Below are 27,484 nucleotides of genomic sequence, written 5' to 3' on the forward strand. Positions count from 1 at the left end.
AACAAAGTACTTTTTGTGCACATTTAGTTATATTTTTAATTAGAATTTACAACAAACAAGCATTTTGCTAGTGGAAGACTGCTACTTAAAGCTATAGCGTGCGGCAATGGGTATTTTAATCATATTTTAAATTACCCATACATATATACTTGATATCTACATAATCGTCGATGCCATGCCTGGAACCTTCACGTCCCACGCCCGACTCCTTGACACCGCCAAACGGCGCCTCTGGTGCGGAAATTATGCCTTCATTAACACCCACCATGCCTACCTCTAAACGCTTAGCCACCCGGAATACCTGCTGCAGATTCTCACTGTAGAAATAGCCAGCCAGACCACGTTGCGTGTCGTTTGCCTTTTGCACCGCCTCCGCCTCATCTTTAAATTTGATGATGGACACAACGGGTCCGAAAACCTCCTCGGTGTAGATATGCGCCGACGTTGGCACATCAGTGACTATGGTGGGCGCATAGAAGAGGGAGCCCAGCTCCTGCAGCCCCTTTCCGCCCACTATGATGTTGGCCTTCTTGTCGCGCGCATCCTCCACGAAGCCGCTCACCTTGTCGTACTGCATCTTGTTGATCAACGGACCAATTTGCACATCTACAGATTTGCCATCGCCGATCTTGAGCGCCTCCACTCGTTGCTTCAGCTGCGACACAAACTTATCGTATATGCCCTCCTGCACAAAGAATCGATTCGCCGAGACACAAGTCTGTCCGCAGTTGCGGAATTTGGAGGCCATGGCGCCATCCACCGCCTTCTCAACATTTGCCGAATTGAAGACAATAAACGGTGCATTGCCGCCGAGCTCCAGGCAGACGCGCTTAATTCCATCTGCGCTGTTGCGGAATAGCAGTTTGCCAACCTGCGTGGAGCCGGTAAAGCTAATGCCACGTACATCGGGACTCTTGCAGAACAGTTCTCCAATCGGTGCGGCCTTCTTGGTGGTCACCACATTGATAACGCCCTTGGGAATGCCCGCTTGCTCGGCCAGCTTGGCCACAGCGAGTGCTGTCAGGGGCGTATCCTCTGAGGGCTTGACGACCACGGTACAGCCGGCGGCTAAGGCGGCGCCCGCCTTGCGCGTTATCATGGCCAACGGAAAGTTCCAGGGTGTTATCAGCGCGGCCACGCCTATAGGCTGCTTCATGACAATCACCTCACGATTTGGCTGGCCGCTGGGCACAATTTCGCCATAAATGCGACGCGCTTCCTCGGCAAACCACTCGACGAATGCATTGCCATAGACGACCTCGCCCCTAGACTCATTGATGGGTTTGCCAGACTCGGCTGTCATGATTTCAGCGATTTCCTGTGCATTCTGTTCGATGAGCTGGTGCCATTTCTGGAAGAGATCAGCTGGGTTTAGTGTGTCAGTCTTAATGCATCTATATGCCAATTATATACTTTCAACATATTTGAGCGATCCTTGGCGGTTAGGGAGCGCCACTCCTTGGACTCAAAAGCCTCCTTTGCGGCATTAATGGCCCGCTGTGCATCCTCGACTGTCATATCGGGCACAAGGCCGATCACCTCTCCATTGGCGGGATTTTTCACCTCGAATGTTTGCCTGCTGCAAGAATCAATCCAATTGCCATTGACCAATGCCTTGGTCTGCACCAGCGCCGAGAAACCGCGCATTTGGCTGACCTTCAATGTACTAAGCCTTCGGAACATGGTTTTGCCTGAATTTTGCAACAAATCAATGTTAATGCAAGTGATTGCCGCTTATCAATTATCATTATCTCTCACCTTATATGAAAAAGATTGGGCTCAATCGTCTGATAGCTGCGTTTTTCTCTGCTTTTTCTATTTGTTTAGCGGCTTTTTGTCTGTTTGATTGGTTTCAATTGATTTTGATTACAGCGAGTGGACACAGCTGAATGCAGAGATTGTTACGTCAACAAGTGCGCTACTTTTGTGCTCTATTTGCGCATGACGTCACAGCCTCAATTGCATAGAAAGACGCGAGTATAGTATACGAAACCATAACTTGAACGAAAATTTTCAAAATATTAAATTTTAAGCGAAACAAATTAAAAGCAATTTATACATTGTCACTATAGCTTTATAAGAGATTTACAGCAGAAAGCCAACTCATATGACTGTTAGTATATTTAGTATTTGCTTACACCTATATATGTGTATTTATTTGCATATATGACGTCCCTTTGCACTCTCATTAAAGACTTATAGAGCAGCGTAATCTCTAATTATATGGCTACATGGAAACAACTAAAAATATCGATATATCGACTTACATTCAAATAATTCAGTGCTATGTTAATTTTAAAGTTTTCTGCTAGCCGAAGGGATGCAATGTTAACCGTTAACATGCTCTGCTAACCGATAAGTATTTTCGACTTTTCGTCTTACAGCATTCAGCTTGTGTACGGCCTACGCTAACGCACTCTTCAATTTGAAAATCGTAATATGTAATAGAAAGTAGCATGCTGCCCATTTCAAGCCGTTGCAACGGAAACAACGCGTTGTTTATGTTGTTCCAGACAGCGCCACTTGTTTGTCCGATGCCTTTTGCCATGCGCGGTAGCAATGCACTAAAAACTTGATCAGCCATTCCTGCCTGGTATTGGGTTTGTTTTTTTTTTTGCTAACCTTTCTGTATGCCATTTACCTGTCGCTTTGCATGCGCCGCCGCCGCTGGACAAGTGCTCCATTTATTATGCACAGCTATGGCCATAGATTTCACATGTGCCGATGGCAGGTTCTGACTGGCCGCTGCCTCTTACCTACGCGCCGGCTACTGTTCATGCAGGCCTCAGCCGGGCACCCAATGCAATCTGTGCTGCAAATTTTTGTCAATAAATTTTGGCGGAGAATGCCAAAACAAGCTGGTCACACGAAGCATCATAACTGTTAAGATAAGATTGCCTAGATGCGATGCGATGCGAGGCCAAAATGAATTCAATTAGTTCTGATTTAAAGCTAATTGAAAATGCATCCAACTAAACGAAGAGCCAGCGCCTCTGGGACTGGACCTGTCGATAGGTGTGTAAGTTATTTGTCTTAAGTACTGCCGGGAGGCGTTGCATGCCACAGCAATTCATGTTCGCCTGACTTTTATGATTATGGCCAAAACGAGCGAGATACTCTAGACTTGGCTAGTTGCGACTGCCGCCAAGCTAATGAAGTGCTCACACTCAGACATTTTGGGCTGGATTTGAATGTCTGCTTAAATGCACAATTGTGACAAGTTTAATGCGCTCTACACAAATTTATGGGGTCGCAACGAACCAACAATGCCCCTACTCCAAAACAAAAAAAAAAAAAAAGAAGAAGAATAATATAGAAGAAATAGGCAGCATGCCTTTTGTATAGCTAATTGTAATACGAAATCATAACACGCCATAAAAACGAGACAAAAGCAAAAGAGATATGGGACCGGTTCCAAGACGCGTTCGGCTTGCAGGCCAAGCAGCTGGTCAATGGCAAACAATGCTCTAAGAAACTCTAACATGGAGTAGCAACAGCAGCAGATCAGCTATAAATCATGTTTGCAAACACGTTCCTTCCAGGGAGTGAGAGAGAGAGAGAGAGAGAGAGAGAGCGAGAGGGAGCGAGAGGGAGAAGAAAGAAAAAAAAACATCTGTTGTCTTGGACCGGCAGCTTTCTGAAAGGACCAACTGGCAGCCAGGACTTGCGGCAAGCTTAGGGCGTCGAACTGGTTGCCACAGAGATAAAAAGTGTATAGCGATCGTGTTTGCAACAGCTGCTGCTCCTGCTCCGACTTAAGCGCCACACAAAATGGCCGCCAGGATAATAGCTTTGCCGCCTGCTGCTCCTGTTGCTGCCGCTTGGCTGACTCACCTTGGCACGTGGTGCCGCTGCTTGACAGCTCCTGCAGCTGCTCGAAAAGAAAACAACTCAGACTGCCCTAGACGAAGAGTACTGACTAGGCGCTACCCTAGAGCCAGCGCCGAGTTAGCTGAACTTGCATTCGTGCTTCTGTACATACACAAAATCAAACAGCAGTTTCATTCTTGAATTACTTTCGTGTCTAATATCCGATCGGAATTCTAGACTTGAAGATATATGGCATGTAGATATAGAAAGAGTGAACAATGCATACAATTTGCATAATATACAGAAACAAACAGACGAGATACTACTCGATTTTGGGTAAATGAAAAAAAGTATCAGTGCGTATGCTCCTCTCTAATTTGACCTTAGGTCTTAAGGTCCTTAAGATATAGCCGATCTCACAGATCGGTTCGCCTGTTCATGCTGATCAAGCATATATATGTGCATATCCCTCACAGGCCCAACGCCATCTTCTGCCTGTTGCACTACCCCTCTTCCATGACTAGAGGGTATACTATTCATATACGTCAAGACGTTGTTGGCGGCAGCTGTACGCAATTTGGACTGTGCCCGGACTATCCCGTTGTTGACTTTGAGTCCTGCCAGCAGCAACACGTGTGTGCGTGTGTGTGTGTGGATCGCTGGGCTGGGCTTAATTATTATTTACCTTTGCCTCAAGGTTATGGCATTATTATAGCCAACTTGATTATTAATTCATAATCTGGATCCTCGCCCCTACGCCAGCCCATTGTTTGTGATCTACTTTCGTTAGGGCCGACATGTTCTGGCATGCAGCCGTCGCCCCTTTTCGATTGCCAGCCTGGTTGTCCTTGAGCTTGGGCCGGGGCCAACCCTAAAGACGGTGCGTTCTTGAAAACCGCGCAACCCCAATTGAAAAATAATAATTACGCACTCACACACACTCGACTCAATATATGAGTTTCCTTTCTGATTGTCATCTTCGCGGCAGCGAGTCCTTTTTTGTTTTTGTTCCTGCTACGCATAATCTTTAGCATTGAAATCCAAAAAAAAAAAACCGTATTGCGCATTCCTTTCAACTGCCAAAGTCGAAATTTGGTACAATTATTGTGCCATATTCCCATTGTTCGTTGTGCGTAACTCATCTCCAAACTGGGTTCCTGTTTACCGATTCGCTGTGGGGTTGGTTTTATGGCCAAACAATTGACATACACTGTGCAAAATTGGAAATTGTATGCAATTTTCTGTTTTTGGGCATTTTATTTCCAGTTAACGAATCATTACCTAACCTCACAATGCGACATTACTGTACACTTTCAGGCTGCTTATTCACAGTTATCTAACCTAACCTCAAAGTAATACTAAACATAACTGTACAGACTCGCTAATCAATGGAAATGAAATAGATTTGAATGGGTTTTTCAAAAAATGATCAGCGTTTAAACTTCAGTGTAGAGCAATAACTTATTTAAGCTAAGCGCTGCCAAAAACCTTGTAAGACCAACATAACCTTAAATTTTGTACGTTTTTATATATTGGATGAATACAATATGGAAATCAAAACCAAAATTTGGCTTAAATGCAATATAAAATATAATCAATACAATTTCCTCAAAAACCTACCCTTTCCTCTGAGACTCTCATACGTATTTTACAATAATTTGATCATATTATATTCTATGTAAAAATAAACCTATTTTAATTCAGCTTTCCTTATACGCCACAGCTCTAACTGTGCATTGAGACCACCCATCGAAAGTCCATTAAAAACTGTACCAACAAAAATAAATAAATAAAAAAAGAAAATCGTTCAAAAACGCGTAAAACTTGTTGAAAAGCAATCTGCAGACGTAGAGGAGAACTACGCATTGGATTTGGTACCGATGCATAATTTATGCAACCCCAAGACTGTAAATGTTGCGCATTGGCACACTAGGACAAGTCCTAATATAATGGGGTGGTTTTTCTCCCTGGTGTGGGGATGGTTTCTGAAGGATGCCCCAAACTGGCTGCTGCGCAATGTGGAACTGCGTCATGCAAACGGATTCTCACGCTTTTTGATTTGTTTGCCATTTTGTGCCCCTACTCCTTAGGCTTATGCTCAGGCTCATGCTCAGGCTCATGCTCAATCTCAGGCTCATTCTCATTCTCATCCTCATTCTCGAGCCTCGCCTCAGCCGTGTCCTTGTCCTTGTCGTCTTTGATTTGGGTAGGCCTTTTAGCATTGCATTGCGCCTTTGTGTCTCGCGTGTTTCCTGAGACGAGGTAACAGCCCATTGCTCCATAATTATACACCTTTGTGTGTGTACGCGTGTGTGTGTGTGCGTGTGTGTGTGCGTATGCGTATGTATTTGCCCTAGGCCAAATTGCATTCATATTTAAATTTGTATTCCCTTTGTTGGGAAAATGCAACAAACAACATTTTTTTTCATCCTTCTTGTGACATATCCGTTTAATTGTTGCAAATGCTTCTTTTTTTCTTTTCTTTAATTTAATTTTTCTCCTGCAGCAAGTTTATCGGGCTTTACCCTGGCAGCTGCTGCCTGTATCTTATTTTTGCCAACTTTATGCGAATATCTTAACGCATAAACAGATCAAATTACGAGCACGCAGAGCAAAAAAAAACCGGAAGTTTTTAAATCAGAAGAATAAGAAAACAAAAGCCCCGCTTAATTTTTAGCTGCTTTTTTATATTTACGCCCCATTTTATTTTATTTCTTTTTTTTTTTTGTAGTAGATTCTCATATATATTGTTCGAACTGCCGCCAAAGGATGCTGCTTGATCTTGAAAAAAAAAAGAAGTGAAATAAAATACAAAACGATCTCAATTCGCGCTTGATTTGCTTTCAGTTAAGTGTAAACACAATTTCAGTTACATTTTTGCACAGCGTTTTGTTTTTGTTGAGCAAACACGGGATACGCAGCGCAAACAGTCCGAGATCTGCCGACGATCGCTGAGAGTTGATCGCGAGGAGATCTGTACAGATCTTTAGCCTGAAACGGTGTGGAAACTGCACACGGGTCAAGTTCATTGACGCCCAAAGAGCTGTTGATATAGCCCCACACATGCATAACTTGTAACTGATCAATGATCATATGAGGAGTTGATCTTGGCCAAACAGAATACACAAGTCCAAGAAGCCCTTGGCTGCATTCTTGTTTGAATTTCTGTCAACATAAGTTTGAGCGGGGCAGACGAAATGTTGTCTTAAATAAAAATTAAATGTAAAAAATATTAAATATCTAATTAAAGCAGGTTTGGTATTTAATAATCAGCCTACATACCAAACCTGCATAAATTAGTTATTTATTATTACGAATATATCAATAATATGTACTTATACATATAAGGTAATTATAATTAAGGAAACATGTCGAATTTACGCAAGTTGGGTATTTAAAATTAAGGATAATAATAATTGAAATAAATATCTAATTAGGGAAAGTTGGGTAATAAAACTGATTTTTTTCAAATATCAATTATAATAAAATTAAAACGAATTCATTAATAATAAAATTAATAATAACATATTAAGTATAATAATAATTAAAATAAATCTTACAGGTTTTAATAAGTTTTGTGCCCATTTTTGGCTTAAACTCGCTCCAGCATTTTGTCTGTTGATATTCATCAATTTATAAACTTAATTATTTGCAATTGTTTTGCAATTTATGTTCATCAGAAAACACAAATTAGAACATTTTCAGATCAAATAAAAATGTGCTTTTTAAGTCGATCGAAAATCGTTTGCCAACAGATCTATTTTTTTATTTTAATTTCTGCTCGATTGCGCCTGCAGCTCTTAAATAGATCTTGAGCAGAGATTACGGCAATTCGCACCCGGAAAATGGCAAGGAAAATTTAAACAAATTTATTTTCCCGACAGCTGGGTCAATCGATCTTGACAAACTTGTGCTCGGGGTAAATGAAATGTTAAATCCGCTTGCGCAAGATCGCGTACAGCAGATAATGATGAGGTACAGATACATTTTAGTCCATCTTATTCAGGGCTGTTTGGAAATTTGTTTCTTGGGCTGTTCTTTTAAATTCCTTGTTGTTTTCGCTTCTCTTTTACTGGCTAAGCCGCAAACATTTTGCGCTGTAGATCAATCAAAGGCAGCCTGTGTACCATGCTGAACATAATAATAAATCAACGGAAATGTTTTTGTGCCATGTAAATGCAGGACTTTCGACTAACGTGGCATGTCCTGGCTGCAGCAGGATGCCCTTTATGTGTGTGTGTGTGGTGTGTGTGTGTGTGTGCATCTGATCCTTTTGTGTTTGCCAAAATTGTTGTTTCTGCTGCGTTTCGGTTCGTTTCGCTTGTTGTTTGCATTTGCGAAATGCAAAATACTTAGCTGGACCAGCTGCAGGTCCATAGTCCAGACAACGAGTATTTGCTTTAAAAAAAAACAATTGAGTGTATGCGCGGCGATCTTCAGTACGATATGCAAACATCTGCCAGACAGAGACAGAGAGAGCGAGACAAAGAGAGAGAGAGAGAGATCTGCCACAGGCAAAGTGATCGCAACTGTACCCAAAGCAGCATCGGTTTACAGGTGGCAAATGCCATAGTCCACATAGTCGATCATCAGTCATCAATTTGATACGTGCCGCGGGGCATATCTACCGATCCAACGATCCAACGATACAGCGATTCGCCGATCTGTCGATCGCGCCCAAAAAAAAAAGGAAAAAACCATTGAAACTAATCAGTCAACACCTGTTATTTTGGACTATATTAGTTGTGCTACGTGCGCGTCTGCCCGAACAGAAATTTATAACCCTAAAACGTTGCATGATCCATGTGCCACGATCACTGCGCCTGTCTGTGTGGTTTTTCCTAGTAAGAGCGAAGAGTGAGAGGAAAAAAAAGGATGTCTACATAAACCTGTTGGCTGCTAATGCGGCGCATTAATTCAATAGGCCACGCAGACACGGCTAGCAAGAACGAGAGCAGCAGAACCAGAAAGGGGCAGGTAGCGCAACATTCCTGGCCGGGATTAGCATTAGAAAGAGCTGAAGCGAAGAAAAGAAAAAGGATCAACGAGCCATGCGTCTAAGTAGCCAGCTTATTGTAAGCCAGAGCAACGATCGAGTCCTGAGACTAGCTCAGAAAACCCTTGAAACTCATTCAGGCGGAAATAACAGCTGCATCTTGTCTTGTAAATGCAGCAACAGTCTCCCAGACTTGGCAATTATGCGCAGCTGTAAGATCGAAGATCGACAAAGGATCGAAAGCTTCGCTCCCACACACACCAAAAGTACAAAGGAAAGAAAAAAAATGAAAATAAAAATAAAAATGACCAAAGCTTTGCAACAGCTTTCTGTGGTTAAGGTTTGTTTTTTGGTGCTTTATTTTATTTATTTTTATTTTTTGTTTTTGGCTCCAGTGGTCAGCATCGTCGCACCTGTCGCACAATTTATTTTACGCCAAGAAGTGAAAAGCCCCAAAAGCAAAAGGAAAAAAAAAGACAGTTGCTTGATGTGCAGCGCATATCCGTTTGTCTTTAGCTTCCTTTTCGTAATGACGACAAACCCAAAAAGAAGCAGCTGCCAGCCAGCAGCCAAAAAAAAAAAGAGGAAAAGAAAAGCAAAACAAGAGCAAGTATCTTTCGGTTGCAGAAGACCCAATGCCCTGCGGATATAGCATATAGTATATAAGCATTACGTGAGGTATAGAAATATGCCCAAGCTTAAGCAGCTAATTAATTTATAAACCCTCTTTCCATGTAAATATATAAATGAATGAGTAGCACGATTCCAATCATATTTAACCAAAGTAAATTATAGCATTATCACTCCAATCAAATTTAACCCATCTCTGAATACAAATAACTAGTACTTATATAGGTTAAGACTTATATACTATATGTATTGAATATTTTTAATTTAATTAATATATAATAACAAACGTTAAAAATTTTAAACCTCAAAGCTTGTTAAGCCGATCTACACAAAAACACAAGCTTATTCGGATCACTTCTATGGCAGCCTTGTGATAAGGTAGAGCACATAAAGTTAATGTTCTTCAAGTTCCTTTAAGTATAATAGAAACAATCTTAATCAAATTTAGTCTATCGTATACACTAGAAGTTGCTTATGAATGAACACCTTTCTGACTCGATCATTCGATTAGGTATAGATCTAACGAGCCTATTCCGACGAATCGTTGCCATGAATGAGAGTAATAGCTATATCAGGTTTATACTGGTTCGCAAAAAAAAAAAAAACAAAAAAAGGTAAAAAGAAGCACAAAAAACAGATCACTTCAAATTGAACACACAGAAGCACATGCTCAAAACAGCTAATGGAACTGATCAATATATATTTCTCTATAATGATCTATAATATTTATCTCAAAATTGGCTTCTATGCATTGCACATTATATAAGAAAATAATAATACCCCCTTGTTAGAGCATTAGCGAGGCAAAGAAACTTGGTCCTGATCGCCAGATATTAACAGACCCCCAGACAGTCAGACCGTCGAACAGACACAGCTACAGACTTTGGTCTTGCTTTAGTCTTGGGCTTTCAGCGCGGATCTTTGCTTGTAATTTGCAATCGTTCACATGTTGTTCTTGTCTGATTTTATTTGCTTTGATATGCTTCTCGTTTTTTTAGTTTTCTTTTCTTTTGGTGATCATAAAGTTGCCCTGCGATCACTTTAAGTAGCTCTTGCTTTTATAAAATTGCCGAAATTTACGCAAACTGTCTCAAAGTACTGAAAGAATACTTCCTTCTGTTCTCTGACTGTGAGAAACAAAAGATCAGCGAGATCGTTTGTGATTCACCCAACGGCTGTAGATCAATGTCACGTTTATGTTTTTGATACAAATTTATAACTTTATTAAAAATATGTATGTGTATAAAGGATGTTGACACGCTGAGTTATGCGTAGCCTGCGATCGCATCTTGTTCGCATTGATCAACAAGGGATCGAAGTACGCGGCCAATGTAAATATCAATACTTTCAAGATCGCTAAAAAATTGATAATCAAAATTTATTATTATGTTAATTATGCTAAGCTGGGGCTATTTCATACTTAGGGTAACTCAATTTTAAATGTAGGCTGATCGTTTGAAAATATTCACAAATTGTATTATTATGTAAAATATTTAATTCCTTCACAAAAAAGGGTTGATAGGGTCGAATAATAAAAAAGCTCAGCAAAAGCATTGCACTTCATATTCACGCATCGAGGATCACACCAAGGGATCATGAGAAACGAAGCACACATATATAAAATAGATTCAAAGAAAACAAAATCCTAACGGAAATAAAGCTCTACTCGTTTTACGAGGCTCACTGCTGAGGATCATGAGAAACTTTTGACAATTTCAAAAGATACATAAAATATTATATTATTTTTTGAAGTCAGTTCGAGAAATGTTAAAAGAAAACACAGTATAGTTAAGGCGAGGATCCCGGATCGACTTTGAAGATTATTCATAGCTTATGGCTATATTATAGTTTTATTTCGAAGTATATTCAGGAATAGAGTTCAGCACACTTCACTATCGAGGATCAGAAATTTCTAGAAAAGTGCCAAGGATCACATGCATAGATCTTTATGATGGAAGGTTCGGGTAGATTTCCTTTCTCGTAATAGTTCAGTTATTTAATAAATAAAAACAAAATACACTTAAAGTAAAACATGAGCTATTGAATATCAGTTCCAAGGATTGCGATAAATTAAAACTTCCAACAAGTTCTAGTTACAGATAAATATCTCCTTCCGGAAGTAAGTGTGAGCCTAGTTCAATTTTTACCCTATTCTCAATTGGAGGATAACCTTCGAGAATCGAGAATCTGCAAACACCTTCGACAAATTTCAAATGCTTACCTATAATTAATTATTTTTATAGCCTTTCCAGATAGTTACAGACAGGCTCAAAGTGAGTGATAGGTTAGCGTTCACCAGACTCAAGCCGAGAATACCCTGTTCGACACGAAATAAATTGCTTGTTAAACATAAACAAATTGCAAACAATTAATAAAGCATTTCGGTTGTGTGTACTTTTTGAATGTTCATTATGCGGCATGTAATGGACCATTTGATGGGTTAGAGGGCAGTTATATGGGGTGCCTTGTAAGCGACAATGTAATATGCAACCCAACACGCAAGCCCAAGCCCAAACCGAAACCCATGCCCATAGCGTAGCCCATCAACCGAATGCCGCCGCGTCAAAGGTGTGAAGACAGTTGGCAGATTAGACAATTTGCCATGGTTCGTTAGGAGTTCTGCCGGGTCCCATGGCATATGGAAAATCAAAACATAATTTCCAACGCTTCAATGAATTTTTTTCCTTCCTTTTTTTTGCGACAGGCAAGGGAAACCTTGGATCTTGGGCTCATAACTATTACCGGTTTTTCAAAGACGACGCAAACTAGTTTCACGATTGAGGAGAGAGATCTTTGCGTGTGCGACTGTGTGTGTGTGTGTGTGTGTGTGTGCTTTCTTTGAGCGAGACAATGTGGTTCATTAGAATTGCACACATTCAGTAAAAGAAAAATAAAACAACAATATTCTATGTAAGAAAAATCAGTCATGTTTTTATGTTGAGGACTTATTTTCAAATTCCGAAATTTCTAAATACGAAGAGCTTTAATTAAGAAATGTTTTACTTTCATTGATAACGTTTAATTCTTATTTTAAGTATGTAAATTCTTGATGCAAGTACCTAACACTTGATTCAAGATATATTTTTAAAGTGATAGTTTTTTTTTTGAGCAAAGATTTTCTTAAAATGACAACAGACTTCATCTTATTTTGAGTCCGTATTTCTGGGCTTTTCCCAAACTGAAAACAAAATTCTTATTTTAATACGCAAATTCTGAGTTTTTCTTAAACTGAGATAAAGTTTCTTATTTTAATTTGTATACTTTAAGGAAGTTTAACACTTCTTTCAAGCAATAAAAGTCTTTTTATAGAAAAAGGAATAAGATAAAATATCTTTGAATTCCTCAGGTTTTGCTTGAAGGCTGTGCAGGATATGCAGGACCCGCCGACAAGAGATCCAGTTGTACAGCTGCCTCTGGCAAATGCTGAGCTTTGCGGTGTGGCACAAATCAATTGGCATTACGTGTTGCGACTGCGGCAGCTGTTATCCTGGCAAGCGGCGCATCCTTTTGTAATTAACAACAAGGCCTGGCAGGAACAGAAATGGACCGAATGTGGTAAGGGGGAAGGAGACGGAAGGGGGCACTGGCAGCTTGCCCGCAGGCACGGGTTAAACTCATTAAAGCCAACGCCGGCTGCGCAGTACAGTTCGGCCCAAGCGGCTGGCTCAGTCGTTCAGTCAGTTTGTCAATTTGTCCGTCATTCATGCGAGCTGCAGCAACTGTTTGTCGGCCTCTTGGCCATCACCTGCCTGCTCTTAGCCATGTGCCTGGCCCCTGTGCGTCTGTGTGTGTGTGTGTGTGTGTGTGTGCATGTGTGTCTGTTAATGTGTTTAATGATGCCTGTGCCATTCGCGCAGTTATGCTAAATTGCTGCTGCGGCTGCAACTGCGAATGTTGCCCCAGCTCCCCCTCTGTGGCAGCCCCAAAGCCAGCGACCACAAGCGACGGCACATGTCTCCGTCTCGTGCGACGCGTCATCGATCGATGTCCTGCAACATGCGGGTCTCCGATCTGCTCTCTAGCCACGCGCCTATACAAAAACTCTTGAGTGCTTGCAAAACTTTCCTCATGATTTTTGTTTTATTTTTTACCTTTATCTTTCATCGTGGCACCCTTGCCACATCAAGCTGCAACTGCACCTGCCAACAAAATGTGGCCAAATGTGGGCTGCCCTAATGGAGTTGTCTCTGTAAGATTTGGGTATTCGGCGATTCGGGTTTTTTGGCTTCTTTTTTTTTGTGGCTCTTAACTTCACAAGTTACGAACTGCTTCTGCTGCAGGGCGCAGCACATTAATTACGAAAATCCTTAGCTAATTATTTTCATATTTTCTTTAACGTCTAAAATAAAATAATATATATGTTTTGGTATATGGCAACGCCTTGCTGCCTGTTTAAAGGGGCAGATCTTTAGACATTTATTAGGCATGACTCTTTGTATCCGAGTTATTATGATAAAGCTACAAAATTCGGCTATACAGTGAAAACTCACTTCTTGATTTTGAAATTGTAAAACATATTTCATTTTTAAAGTACTACCTAGTGATTTCTAGGATAGTTTAATATATATTTTAAAAAATAAAATGGAATTGCTTAACGCTTACATGTGTATCCATATAGACATTTCTAAAATCCGAAAGATACCGATAATACAAAGTTTTGTATTTACAGTATCTATTAAAAAAACGTTGTTGTATAATTTGTATTATCTAAAACTATGGAGAGAAAAAAACCCCCCACAACATTATTCTTACCCCAAGGACATCCAGAACATTGTATATGAAAAACAAAAAATACAGCAGGGCATATGCACTTCGGCGCATGCACATACAAAAACCCTAACGCAAGATCGATGAGCTCCTCTTTGTAGTTTGCAGCAGCGCTGCCTTTTGTCGCTGCTGCTAAGGCAAAGCAACAAAAAACGTCCGTTATTATGCTTTGTAGTAGAGATGCGCTCGGGCCGAATCACGAGGCGGCTCGACTCCTCAGCGAGAGACACTTCGTGCTCGTGCAAATTCGTGCCTGAAAATATCGACCAGCGCACATCGCTGCTTTTGTGTTTGGCTCTTTGCCTGGCAGGCTGGCTGCCTGCATCGCTGCTACCTTCTCGAAGCAACAGCAGGAGTTCTTCTTCTTCTTGGTTTGTGTGGCTGACGCTTACGAGCGACGTTGTCGCTGAAGCAGGAATCAATTGCGCGCGCACCATCGGCGAGGACGGTTGTAGCCTAAGAACTCTCTCTGTTCAAGAAGTTCTTTCAGTCAACGCGAACTTTGCCGTTGAAATGATCTCTCGTGGGCTCGTTAAAGTTTGTTGGTGTCTGTGTCTCTGTGCTGTGTTTTTATTTGTTAACTGCAAAAGCGTTACTTAAAGACGAAAGACAAAGTGCCGAACGTAACGAACAAAAACTAATTGTGTGTGTTAAGTGCAAAGAGACATGCAGAAAATATGCCAAAAACAACTTTTCGACTGCTGCTGTCGCCGCTGCCGTTGTAAAGTTTGAAACCAAAATGCTACGCAGATGCAGTGTTGGTGGGTGCGGCAGTGGCTGATCTTGAACTCGCGTTGAGGCCGAGGCCAAACTCAACAACGTGGATCTAACGGTGCAGCAAGTGCAGCGGCAGCAGCATCAGCACGACAAGGAAAGAGTCAGCGCAGCAGCGCAGCGCAGCATTGCATTTCTTTTGATTGCTTGTGTATCATCTTCGGGGATCTGGCAACCGCCTGCGCCTGCGCCCACTCGTCCGGTAAAATTTTCGTCGCCGAAATGGTTTTCTTAAGCGCTCAACTGTTTTTTTTTTTTTGGCGATGAGGAACAAGATGGCAGACGAAGTCTATGCACTCAAAAGGTAATCTTATGCTAGAGTTATAAAACTGCCGTTAGTTTTTATGTTTAACCGTTTGGCGTTTGGGTGCAGCAGCGCAGCAGCAGCAGCAGAGCTGCTCTCTCAACTTTTTACAGCCTGTACAAAGTCCAAACTCCGTATTTATGTCCTACCATCAAATAACTGACGCTTAGAGTTTGACCGTCATACAAACACATACAGCTTTGCATTGCGGCCTATGACGCAATAAATTAAACGACAACAGAAGTTTACAGCGAGTGGAGAGGGGAAAACTCATACCCTTTGACGAAACTTTAACGACGCAAAAGCTTACATATGTACATATATCGGTGGTCGTAGCTTTCGCTTACATGCTGACGCGCAACAACAGTATAAAGAAGTAGTTCATTGTGCTTAAGTATTTTGTGCGTTTTGACTCATCCTGTTGCAATGCAGACGCCCCCAATGGTATTGCGCGCCAAGTAACGGACCCGGCACAGAAGCAGAGCAGCAAAAAGGGCAGCCCGAGAGCGCAAGAGAGCGGGAGAGCGAGCATCACGTGTCGCTCAAGTTTTTTGCAGTTTGCTTAGTGCCGCGTATCTGCTCCCCATGTCAGCGCCTTCATTATTATAATTTTTATTGCTTATGCATAAATCAAAATATGTACGAATGTATGTATGTACGCGCATATGTATATGCATATTTAATTTTTGTTTTTTTTTTTTGAATACGTACAAAAAAAAAATACCTTTCTGGCCGCCTGCACTAATTTTGCAAAATGTTGCCGCTGATCCTTTTTTATGTGTTGCGCGCATTTCCGTTACTGTTTTTTTTTTTCTTCCATCTCCCCTTTGTGTTTGTGCCAAATCATTGGCATATAACATAAAACATAAAACTTGAAATGTCTGCGGTTTGCATACAAATTCATTAGTGCCGGCCTGCGAATGATGATTGCGGACAGCGTCTGCCCCGCTGCCAGTGTTGCCTACTTCACCTCCCACACACACATACACACACACACACACGCAGCATCCATGGCACCTTTATTTCTTCTGTTTTGGGGTTTGCATTTTCTGAGAATTCTGCAACGCACCTTTCCTACGGGGCGGTCGGCAGCGCAGGAACTCACACGGCGTTGCCATGCTGTTTGTTTTTTCATTGGAATTGCCTTTGTGCTTTCTTTGTACATCTTCGAATACTGCATTAATTACATAATGGGGGTATTAACAGTTAAATGGATTAATACGTATATATCTAAAGCAAGCTCTTTTTTATAGTTTTAATTTTTTGTGTAATTAAAATGCTTGGAATTTCTTCTGATCAATTTTATCTTTAACTCCCAGGGTGTAGCTTTAAAGGCCAAGAAATCTTTTTTATTTTTAATTATATTTTTGTATATCAAAGAAACCTAAACATTCTTTTTGTCGCATGTTTCTTATCGCGAATCCATCTTCATCTCTATGAGTCTCTCTACACGATCCAGATCATTGCTTATAGACCCCCCCCCCCTTCCCCCCGCCGACTCCCTGTCGCATATAAATTAAGCGCAAACTCAACACTTTTAGCTGCGCGACGAACAAAGAATTTATAAAGTTAAAATTATTTATTTTTTGTGCTGCCCTTTTTTCTGCTTACTGTGTAACCAAAAATGTGACCCAAAACTCGTTCTGCACGACAATTTGGCCACTAATTTTGGAGCAGCATCCCAAATACACTTCGTCGGTACAATTTTATTGATCTTCAGCGCAAAAATATAAAATTGTTTCATGGTCGTCGACGTCGGTAACGAAATCGAAAACGAAACAGAAAACTTGGAATCGAATTCAAAACGCAAAGTCCAAGAGATTCCAGGATCACATAGGAGGACAGCAGACTGGGACTGGAACTTGGAAGCTGGGCAGACGTCGCGACGATAACAACAACCACAACAACAACAAATAGGCTGGTTTAGGAGCCACTGTCCGGTGCCCAGCAAAGCAGCTGCTGTCGCAAAACTAAAAAAGGGCAGCCGAAAAATATTTTTATCTTGATATTTTCTTCTTTTTTTTTTTTTGTTTGTTGTTTTTTTGTGCCCGACTCCGTTCTAAATACGCCAAGCGCTGCTAGCGGGGCATAAATATATGTCTTTAGTGTGGCATGTCTGGTTGCGTTTTCGAAGCTTGGTAAATGGCCCAGTAAAGCTTGGAGTTGAGGAGTTGGGGGCGATCGCCGAGTGCCGGCCGTCTGCCAAAATTCATGGAATTAGTTAACGATTAATGATTGGATATTGATTTCGGTTCTGTGTGCTCTCTCAAGGCTCAAGATATGCGTTGGAGCATTGGAGCATTGGAGCTGACGCTATGCTATACATCTATGGATATATGCTACTATAGTTTGTCTCCTCATTTATATAGTAGATATTCTTGCAAATCAGAATAAACTGGAAGCAAAGGGTTCTTTTCACCTTAAAGGAGATATATATGCATGACCGTAGCTCTCTTACTTTCTACGACTCATTAAATATAATCGTAAAGCTACCTAAATTTTAAGTGTTTTCTCAATTTCTCTCGACATCTTTCTCCATTCCTTTAATGAGGCGTCATTTTATTGGCATAACGAACTTTCTTTCTTCTTTTCCTTGACTGCTTTAGCTTTACGATCCCGACATAAAAAAAAAAAAAAAAAAAAAAAAAAACAAAACATCCGAAATTAGAGAGGGAGACGAAATAACAACCAGCACAAGTGCGAATGAGATGAAATATGTACATGTACATTTTGCCCAGGTAGTATTTTTTCTCGTAACGCTCTTTTAATTTTTTTTTTTTTTGTTTTTGCGTCTCGCTTCCTATGAAACTTAATTTGTGTGCTTGCTCCTTGGCTCCATGTCAAATTGGCGCTATCGAATAGCAACACACACGCACACACACACACACGCACACACACACACACACACACACAGATCCAAATGCCCCATATAACTATGGGGCAGTCTTTTCTTAATAAGCATTCACGAAATTTCTGCTTAGCTCTTTGAAAATTTGTAGTTCGCCTGCGCGAAATTCGAGGCTTAAATTCTTGAAGATCTTTGCCAAAACTTTGCTTAGACGAGATTTACACACACACACACACACATAGACACACACACACACAACACAGCACAGCACAGCATAATTGGTACACATTTAACGCCACGTTGCGCAGCATCCGAGAATCTCGTTGGACAGAAAATCTTGCATCTGAAATTTGTGTGAGAATTTTGTGAAATGTGAGCTCAAGTCTTGGGTTCCAAGTCTCACGGATTATAACTGGGCGCAAATTTGGCCGCTAATGATTTGCTTACTGACTTGGCAACAAGCCGTGAGTGCGAGTGTGTGTGTGTGTGTGAGTGTGTGCGAGTATGTGTGTGTGCCAAGGCCTATTAATTGCATTTTAAGCCAGGCTGCTTGACTCTTCCAACGCCTCAGCCTCTCGCAGCAGGCTCTAGTAATTGAGTCGTTAGGCTTTCGGTTGTGTCGTCCCCCTCAGTATCCCCAAATAGTCCGCTCGCTCTTCTGGCCGACAGCTGAGCTATGTGCGGAATTTTAGTTTTATTGCTAACGAGATGATCATTTTGGTTTAGGATTTCAGACGAGATGGCTTTTAATTTAAGCTGATCGTAAAATTAACTTTTTAGCATAGCTTAAGTGAATGTTGGAAAAGCGCCACCTGTTGCTCAATTATTTGACTTAGATCAAAGTTCAATTCCTTGAGATGTGATAGAAGTCGAATTTTGCCTTTTCTGATCTTGGCATAATTTCCTATAGCTAAGGACGTATTATATATAGTTCCAATTGTCGAGTGCATACTCAATTGGAATAAACGTTTAAAGAGGTATATAGAATGAGTATTGTTGCGATAAAACAAAAACAGAAATATATTTGCTCAGAGTTATTTTTTTTGCAAGTTGAGATTACGGAAACGATTTCTATGAAATCTTAACTTTTACTTTTATAAATATTTATTTGAAATAAACTGAGAAATAGCAGCAGAAAAGCTGAGAGAACCGAACCAAGAAGAAAATGAAAATAACAATTTCCAAGTTGGTTCAACATGTTCATAAAGGAAAGGTTAAACCAGTTGTAATACAATTACATCTTCAGCTTTAGCATGTCTTACATCACGTATTACTTCATCCAGTTTCCCACAACCTACACACCAGATACCATGTGAGTGCCTCAAAAATACCAATTTTGCAGCTCGATTTGACTGCAAGCCAATAAAACAGACTGCACTTGATGGCTGGTCATTTGCAGTGCTTGCCAAACTGTAGCGCAGCTCCAACTGTAATGCTAAGACACAGGCACAGATATACATTCGTATATACATATATATAGTCAATGAACGTATATTATGCCATAACAATATCAAGCAAATGACTAGGCAACCATCTAGTGATTGTAAGTGTGCATGTGTGTGTGTGTGTGTGTGTGTGTTTGTGTGTGTTAGCAAGAACAACAATATATACAATATATGCGAATGTGGGCAATGGTTTTGTGCGCATTGCCAGTTGCCGCCCGTTGCTGTTGCCAGTTGTTGCATCAACCAGGAGAGACATGCCCACTTATTTGCGCCAACTAATATTAAAACACCGTTATGCATATCAGCCGCCGCACAATTCACATGGCCGCCTATATCGGCTCTCAGAACTGGCCAACTGGCTGCGGACTCTAGCGATTGGCATGTCTTGGCCATGGCCGTAACCCTTTAATTATGGCAACAGCCACAGCAGCAACAGCAGCAGCAGCAGCAGCGGCCATAGCAACTAGTGCAACGTCAACGCCTTTCCAAATGGCACTCGCCCAAAGTTGGACACTGGACGCGAACTCGGACGCCAGGCACTGGACTTTCTAAAAGCCATATCAAAATGGCCCAGACTCGTGTGAGAGCCCGAACAAAAGTGGCAACCGAAGCGACAACAACAAAAAATAGTAAAACAATAGTGCTCCAGTCGAGAGTCTTCGACTAGGAGTTATCCTTTACTTAGCCACGAGCTGATAAGATGTATCCTAATCCAAATACTTTGATTTTGTGGGGCACAGATTGGGGCATTTAACAAGTTTATTATTCTCCACTAACGCTGGAAATAGAAGAAAAGCTTTTTGATAATATTGATAAATAAATTTGATCTGTGACTAGATTATTGCTGGTTGAAGATGTCAATATACCCCTTTTACAGGTTCATGTGTAAGGGGTATAGAAAGAGTACGAACACAGAGTTCTTAATTGCATTTCGATTACGTTGGCTTAGAACCGAATTTGCAACCAAATCAAAGTGCGAGCCAAAGCCTGGCAACACGGTCGCAGAGAAAGCATCTCGGCAACAAAGTAAATGTTGCACTGGGAACAGGCCCACAGCAAATGGCAACAGGCAACAGACAACAGAAGGAGGCTGGCACTGCCACACCAAATAGACAACAGATGAGACAGCTCTGGCACTGCCAGAGCCCAGGGCTAGGCCTGAGCTCTAGCGAAACGCCTTTTGCAGACAACAGAAACTGGTTTCTGCTGGCAAGGCTAAAAATTGTAACAGGCCGCAGAACCTTTCTAAGCCACGTTGCTAGGCTGTCCTAGGCACTGGCATTGGCATTGGCCATTTAATACAGTTATTTTTTGTGCCCGCAACAACAAGGGGCAACTGTTTTTGGCTAGCAGCCATTAACGTTAGTGCCCCCTTCCGTCCGGGCCCTGTCAATGCATTAGGAGCTGCTCCTCTTGGAGTCATTAAATATGATTCCGCTCAAACTAGAACAGGCCAACACATAGCATCGACATCAACAGACAACAGACAAAAGGCCGTACGCAATCATAAACGTGAAAGGAGCTGGCCAAAGACTTGCAGCAACAACGCACTTTGTATACACTTATAAATTGCAAACTATCGTCTATTTATCGCTGTGAAAATACGTTTTGTTGCCTTTGCTTTTTATGATTCGCTTTACGAGTGCATAACTACTAATTAATCCCCCCTCCACCTCTCCACACTCAATTTAGCTTACAGCCAATACACTAAATGCTCAAAATGCTTATGAGCCATAAAATGAACAACGAATTTGGCACAAAGATGCGACAAGTGAAAATTCAGCACTGAGAGCTTATAATTTTATGGCATAATCTACGGATAGGCCACAACAGCAAAGCCTTATTGTGTATAGGAATCTACATTTGAGTCAATCCATAGTTACAGATAGTTTGGATACATGGGCTTATCAACAAAATTCCTATGCTTGGAATATTTACAAACAAATCCCAAAGGCAACATCAATAAGTTCATTATAAATGTGTTTTTAAAGCATTGTTCATAAAGCTGATAGCAGCAAAAAAGCAAAGTTTCTTATTGCCTGGCGTTGAATCTAGAAATATATGCATAAAAAACAGCATACTTAAGTAGATGCATTAATTAATAAATATTATGACATGCCTCCTCTTACTTTTTTTCTTTTTATTAATAATACAGGAGTTTTTCTATGCGGAAATGCACAAACATATTTGTCGTAAATTATTCGATACCTTCATATATTAAGGATCTACTCATAACCCAACGTCAATCACACATTTATTTGATTTATCTAGGTATCTTTCTTACGTATCTTAATTATTAAATTTGAATGTTAATTGTGACCTATATAACCTATATGTATGCATGTTCTCTATAGTTATTTTTTATTGCTTTGCAAACATTTAATAAGCAATTCTTACGTTATGATATAATCACATAGCATATGTATTATTATGTTTATTCGTCTTCAAAATCAAGTTCTCTTCATTCTGCCCCCAACTAATAATATAATAACAAGCTAACGCAGTCTTCTTGTACACATTTACAAGCTGCGTATCTCCATCAGCCTGGCATACTCTTCGTATTGCCTGTGCAACATAATCGAGACTAGTTGGCAGCACTGGCCGATCTGTTGATGCCAAAAGCAATTCACACGCCGCACCCGCGCCCTCCTCTGCTACAGCTCACCCCTACTCCACATCTTAGTCTGAAGTGTTGGCTGCGTTCATGTGCCTGTTGGTTTAGACAAGGTGGACCCTGCCTGCCAGTGTTGCCAACTTTGAGGAGCAAAAAAGCTAGTTCGAGAATAAAAAGGCTAAAAATAAGGCTTTGAGAGTTTGATATAAATAAATAACTTAAATAACTGAGAAACGATCCAAGAAATAAGTCAAATTTGCTTCGAATAGAAGCTAGAATTCCCGCGTTATTGCTGCACTTTTCAAGAAAAGCCAGATTTTCCGCAAACGAGGAAGGAACTGGCTGTTCGCTCTTTGCCTGTTGCTGCCCCATGTTGAATGTGTTGCATGTTGGCCTAGCTCGCGGGCCTCAGCCTAGTCTGCTGTTTCAGTCTTGTCAGCTGTTTGCTTAAACAAATATTATTACATGATATACTTCACGTTGCTGGCTTTTCATTGAATTATTAGTTATTTCAAATTTATGTGGCGTTCTGTTCTTTTTTTTTTTTTAGTGCCCCTCTCTCCTTTTCCTTATTGCTTTTTATCGCCCGTCTATTTGCGTTTCCGCTTTGGTCGTTCTGGGCCGGGTGCTTTACAATTCCTCAATGGAGCAGCCGAGTCTTGAGCACGAATTCGGGCAGCCCGAGTCTTGAAGCTGTTGTTGTTGGCTGGCCGAGCTTGTTGGGGGCGTATTTGCCTAAGAAAAATAAATAAATATGAATTTATTGCAGCGCTCGTTCAATTTTTCGTCTTCGCTGGGGTTTAATTTCCTATGTGTGTGTGTGGGTGAGTGTGTGCGAGTGTGTGTGTCATTAAATCTAAAGCTAATGCTCGCTGCGATCATATAAACAAATATGCCCGAGCCAGCTCTGTGCTCCCCCATTTTTTATATGCCAAAGATAGGCGATACGCTGCGAGCCACAAAAACGAGAAAACAAGGAACAAAAATTGTCGCAGCCCCAAGACACAAGTCCCCACATAAGTATGTACTTGGTACATATGTATATACATATATACCATATATACATATTTGTAAGTGCTCTGAAAACTTTGATTTTTTCTGCTGCTCTGGCAATTTCTTTCAGCTCAGCAGCTTTCAGCTCTCACATAATTCATAATTGCCAGCTTTGCCTTTGCTTCCTCCAGAGATTCTACGAATTTTGTCACGCTTTGGATTTCAAAATTTGTCGATGTTAGGCAACAGCAGCACATACATACATACATACATACATATAATACAAAAGCATAAAAGTCTAGTATATGGTATATTTATGTATATAGAATCTTATGTATCTGAAATTCCTTGAGGCGTAAGTAAATGGCATTTAACGCTTGATTTGCAGCGTTTAATTTTACCTGCTAGGCAAAGGTACTTTAGTTTCGCCAGCCTCATGAAGAGCCCTGCTCAGAGCCTTGGCGATTCATTGTTCTCTCGCCCGCACAAAGATGTTCAAAAAAAATAATAATAAAGAACAGGGGAGAGTTCGGCGTTCAAGTAGTAGGGGCGGAAATTTAATATGAAATGTTTTTTTTTTTATATTATTTTCTTGTATGTTTTTGAAATATGAGACTTTTAGGTACTGATCTGTTTTTCTACCTGTTTTTATTTGAATTTTTTGGTAGCAATTATTTTGCAATTCGGTTCTTTTGGGCACTTGTGAAATTCTATACACAAAAAAAAAAGAGGATCGACAATATGGCTTTATCACAAACTGCTTGCAGGACGGGAAGGTGTCAACGTTTTGCTTTATGAATCAAACATTGCACTTGTCCCGGCCTATGAGCGGTTTGTGCCACAACAAACGATTGAAAATATGAAAAATATATGTATAACTAGACATCTCTCTTAAGCTTAAATATAAAAAAATAACCCAGTATGTTAAGTTATATTAATCGTAAGAAATATTTACAATATTTAAATCAAGCATTTTATGTTAAAAATTCAACAATCGAATTTCATTTTTTTGAATTTTTTCCATCGTTACAGCGTTTATAATTGACAACTTGGTACAGTTGCCTTTCAAGCATGGACAATCGGGTGAGTTTTTAATTGTGAACGTTGGATATTCCAACGTTAGCAACATTCAAAAATTTCATCGTTCAGTTAAAGAGATTGATAGAAATATATATTTGAGTATTTCATAAACTCATAGTTTTAAAATTAAGTTTTGTTTTTTGTTCATTTATTTGCGAGCGATCACTGTAATCAGTCAAAATTTGTATATATATATTTATTGGCTCTATCGATTTCAAGGGTTTAAAATAATATATGAACTCTTAAAAAAATGTTATAGATAGTATTTAAATATTCGTAAGCATTGAAAAAGTAGTGCATATAGTTTGCATAAAGTAAATTTAAGCCCAGTGTCAAATATATTTATTTAAAACATCAATTCGAGGTCAAGTTGCCAATGTGTACAACAAATTTAAAAATAGCGCGCTATCGATCAGCTGCTGTTAGTATTTATTTTTGGTATTTTTGCGCTATTTGTTTTATGCCACGCGTTTGGTGCATTTTGTGATGATATCGGCGTCAGCGGCGGCGTCGTTGCTAGTGGAAGAGTAAAAAAAAAACAACAAGCCGAGCAATTGCTTGCCCGCCTGTTGTGTGTGCCTTCGTTATTTTTATTATTGTTGGTGTTGTTGCTGTGTGTTAAATATAAAAACAAATCGAATTAAAAGTAAAATATATATTTCGCGTGCAAATCGAAAGTAAGTTATGCGCGAGCGAGACAAACGAAAAACGAATTGTAAACATATTTAATGTACATATACATACAAACATAATGTGATGTACCCCGCGCAGCGCCTAAATATTTTTTATTTATAAATTTTTTTTTCATTTTTTTTTTTTTACTTTGCCTATGCTTGCGCTGTTTTTGTTTTTGCTGGCGCGTCGTAGCAGGCAGCGTATAAACCATTTCGAGTAAATATTCCAACAATTTACTGTTTATATTTTTTTTTAAATTTATACAAATAAAATTAAATATGAATACGAATTTAATCGAATTCAAAACCATAATACAGCCCGAACTGAGCATTCTGAAAATGGAACGTGCCTCGTCGCCGCTGCTGCAGGCGAACCTCTCGCTGCCCGTACACCAGCCGAAGGGGCGGGGTCGTCCGCGCGCCTCTTACGCCCAAACCGGTGAATTCGATTTGGGTCTAATACGTGAATTTCGCTCTCGGCCAGCGCTGTATGATCGGTCGAATAAGCGCTTTAAGGATAAAATTCATGTTGCCCAGCTCTGGATGCAAATCTCACACAAGTTGGGCTATGACGGTAAGTGTGTATACAATAATAATAGTTATATGCCTGGAATAGTTTACTAATTATTGTACCTATCTTATTTCTAATGGCCGCTCCGCACAGTTTCAATATTGCGTGAACGCATGATCACGCTGCGTAATCGCTATAATATCGAAAAGCGTCGCGTGGAAAACAATTCGCTGTCGATATCGGGCAGCCAGTGGCCATTGTTCGAGAATCTTAGTTTTCTCTCGGAGCATATACGCAGCAGACGTTCATACAAGACGCAGAGTAAATCTCTGGACGAAGAGGATGACGAGGAGGCATTCGATGTGGATGACGGGAATAGCGAAAGCAATGGACCAGCCAAGGGTATTAAGCACGAACTGGAACCAGATTATGAGGATGGCGAGGATTTTGACTGTGATGGCGGGCCGCTGCCCGTGACCACAATGCTCAGGTGAGTGCAGTTCATAGCTATGAGTATAAAGCTAATATACAACTCTATTGCAGCATACCACACAGCACGCCCACGAATGGCAGCAATACGATAAGCGCCAGCAGCAACAACATCAACAACATCAACAACGTCAACAACAACAACAACAACAGCAGCAATAACAATATCAATAACAATAACAATAACAACATGCTCAATGGAAAAGCAGCGCTTCCAATGGCCAACTGTCGACAGCCGGAGCTGCTGCTACGCGTGGCCAAACCGAAACGTGCACCGCAGGCACACGAAGAGGAGCCGCCGGCTGCCAAGCGACGTGGAGATGGCCATTCTGCATCAGCACCGGCGACATCAGCAGCAACAACAAACACGACAATAACAGCAATAACCACATATCCAAAGTTTCGCGCCTTTGGCGAATTTGTATCGCATTCGCTGAACGAACTGCCACATGCGATATCCATGCGCCTGCTCGAGAAGTTTACGCGCGAACTGGTCCAAGCGACCATCGCGAATGAGCATAGTCAAACGCAGAAACGCGAATCGATGGAGCCAAGCAGCATGGATGAAATGGATGATTAAATGAATGCGTTAGGCAATTAAGATCAAACCAAACAAAACTACAAACTATAATTTAAACTGATTTTTTACCTAGGCGCTTTTCAGCGTCTGATTTTAGTACATTTGTATCCATATTGTATATGCCACATTGAATAAAAAAAAACCAAGGATTAACATTTTCTTTGGGGCGTGTTAACAATTAGGTGTCTATGACATTTGTTAAGTCCCAAAGCGCGACGCAGGCAATTGCAACTGCAACATGCGGCAAGTGTCTGTGCCACAGGCACATTTTCTGCATTTAATTATTAATGCCTCTATATTTTAATTAAATTATAGCTACGCAATGGGCTGTTGTAATCACAGTGTTTAAGCCAAGCTAGAAAAGCCGACGACTCGCTTGGCTTATTGATATTGTTAGAGGCATTTGTGTACGTGTGTGCTAAGTGGTGTGCAACATTAAAACGTCACCTGATGTAGGTCGTGCCTGGTGCTTATTTGTTGTTATGCGAAAATCCAAATTGCACTAGTCCCGGCCTGCAGTGAGTGTCGCAGCCAACGTTCCTTGTTTATCACCGGTCGGTCAGCCAAAATGTGGTGGCATGCCTCCGTCACTGTGTGGCAGAACAGTCGCTTCTCTGCCTGCTGTGAAGCCCTGTAATTATATAATTTAATCAAATTACTTGCATATGTTGCCAAAAAAAAAAAAAAAAACCAACAGCGAAAAAAGAAATGAGAGAAGAGTAAAAACGAGCATCGACCGCAACGTTAAGTGCCGCATTTTGACAGTGAAATGTGATTATGTGTGTGCCGTGTGCGTGGCCAAAAGAAAGATATTTGCGTATTTTGGCGTTCATCATCATTATTCTTCAAACTGCGCTCGGCAGCTTAAACATTTTTGTACGCACACTTAAACTTGACAGCGGTTTGACAGTTGCAAATTACGCCAACTGCAGCAACGGTCGCAGCAGCAGAGGTGAGTGTTATATTTGG

General features: G+C 40.7%; 2 protein-coding genes and 1 long non-coding RNA gene across 6 annotated transcripts; 1 reads left to right on the top strand and 2 right to left on the bottom strand.

Annotated features, from left to right (window-relative positions):
* Positions 1–3: 3 nt before the first annotated feature.
* Positions 4–2,066, bottom strand: Ssadh (succinic semialdehyde dehydrogenase). Its single transcript, XM_002056439.4, has 3 exons — positions 1,759–2,066; positions 1,414–1,691; positions 4–1,351 (listed from the first exon to the last, which is right to left on the bottom strand). The coding sequence occupies exons 2-3, from the start codon at positions 1,681–1,683 to the stop codon at positions 116–118; spliced, it is 1,506 nt and encodes a 501-aa protein (XP_002056475.1). The 5' UTR covers positions 1,684–1,691; positions 1,759–2,066; the 3' UTR covers positions 4–115.
* Positions 2,067–14,619: 12,553 nt separating this feature from the next.
* On the top strand, positions 14,620–26,693 carry jigr1 (jing interacting gene regulatory 1). 3 transcript variants are annotated; one of them, XM_002056441.4, is made up of 5 exons: positions 14,620–15,281; positions 24,214–24,264; positions 25,254–25,509; positions 25,600–25,936; positions 25,990–26,693. In XM_002056441.4, the coding sequence occupies exons 2-5, from the start codon at positions 24,253–24,255 to the stop codon at positions 26,513–26,515; spliced, it is 1,131 nt and encodes a 376-aa protein (XP_002056477.2). In that variant the 5' UTR covers positions 14,620–15,281; positions 24,214–24,252; the 3' UTR covers positions 26,516–26,693. The 3 variants fall into 3 exon arrangements, with proteins under 3 accessions (XP_002056477.2, XP_032289410.1, XP_070062834.1); XM_032433519.2 differs by lacking the exons at positions 14,620–15,281; positions 24,214–24,264 and adding an exon at positions 24,800–24,938; XM_070206733.1 differs by lacking the exons at positions 14,620–15,281; positions 24,214–24,264 and adding an exon at positions 25,132–25,152.
* LOC138910880 (uncharacterized) lies at positions 21,735–27,471 on the bottom strand. 2 transcript variants are annotated; one of them, XR_011416031.1, is made up of 3 exons: positions 27,211–27,471; positions 26,963–27,146; positions 21,735–22,923 (listed from the first exon to the last, which is right to left on the bottom strand). It is a non-coding gene; the product is annotated as an uncharacterized lncRNA (long non-coding RNA). The 2 variants fall into 2 exon arrangements; XR_011416030.1 differs by lacking the exon at positions 21,735–22,923 and adding an exon at positions 24,491–24,827 and having other exon boundaries at positions 27,211–27,465.
* Between the last annotated feature and the right edge of the window lie 13 nt (positions 27,472–27,484).

This window comes from Drosophila virilis, chromosome 2 (genome assembly GCF_030788295.1).
Source record: "Drosophila virilis strain 15010-1051.87 chromosome 2, Dvir_AGI_RSII-ME, whole genome shotgun sequence".
Lineage (NCBI taxonomy): Eukaryota > Metazoa > Arthropoda > Insecta > Diptera > Drosophilidae > Drosophila > Drosophila virilis.

Bases quoted from the DNA above. Each gene is read 5' to 3' on its own strand.
- Ssadh (XM_002056439.4), bottom strand. From the start codon at position 1,683: ATGTTCCGAAGGCTTAGTACATTGAAGGTCAGCCAAATGCGCGGTTTC. The intron at 1,352-1,413 runs GTATATAATTGG...GATCTCTTCCAG, and splicing joins ATCGCTCAAATATGTTGAAA to AAATGGCACCAGCTCATCGA.
- jigr1 (XM_002056441.4), top strand. The intron at 25,510-25,599 runs GTAAGTGTGTAT...CGCTCCGCACAG, and splicing joins ACACAAGTTGGGCTATGACG to TTTCAATATTGCGTGAACGC. The intron at 25,937-25,989 runs GTGAGTGCAGTT...ACTCTATTGCAG, and splicing joins CCCGTGACCACAATGCTCAG to CATACCACACAGCACGCCCA.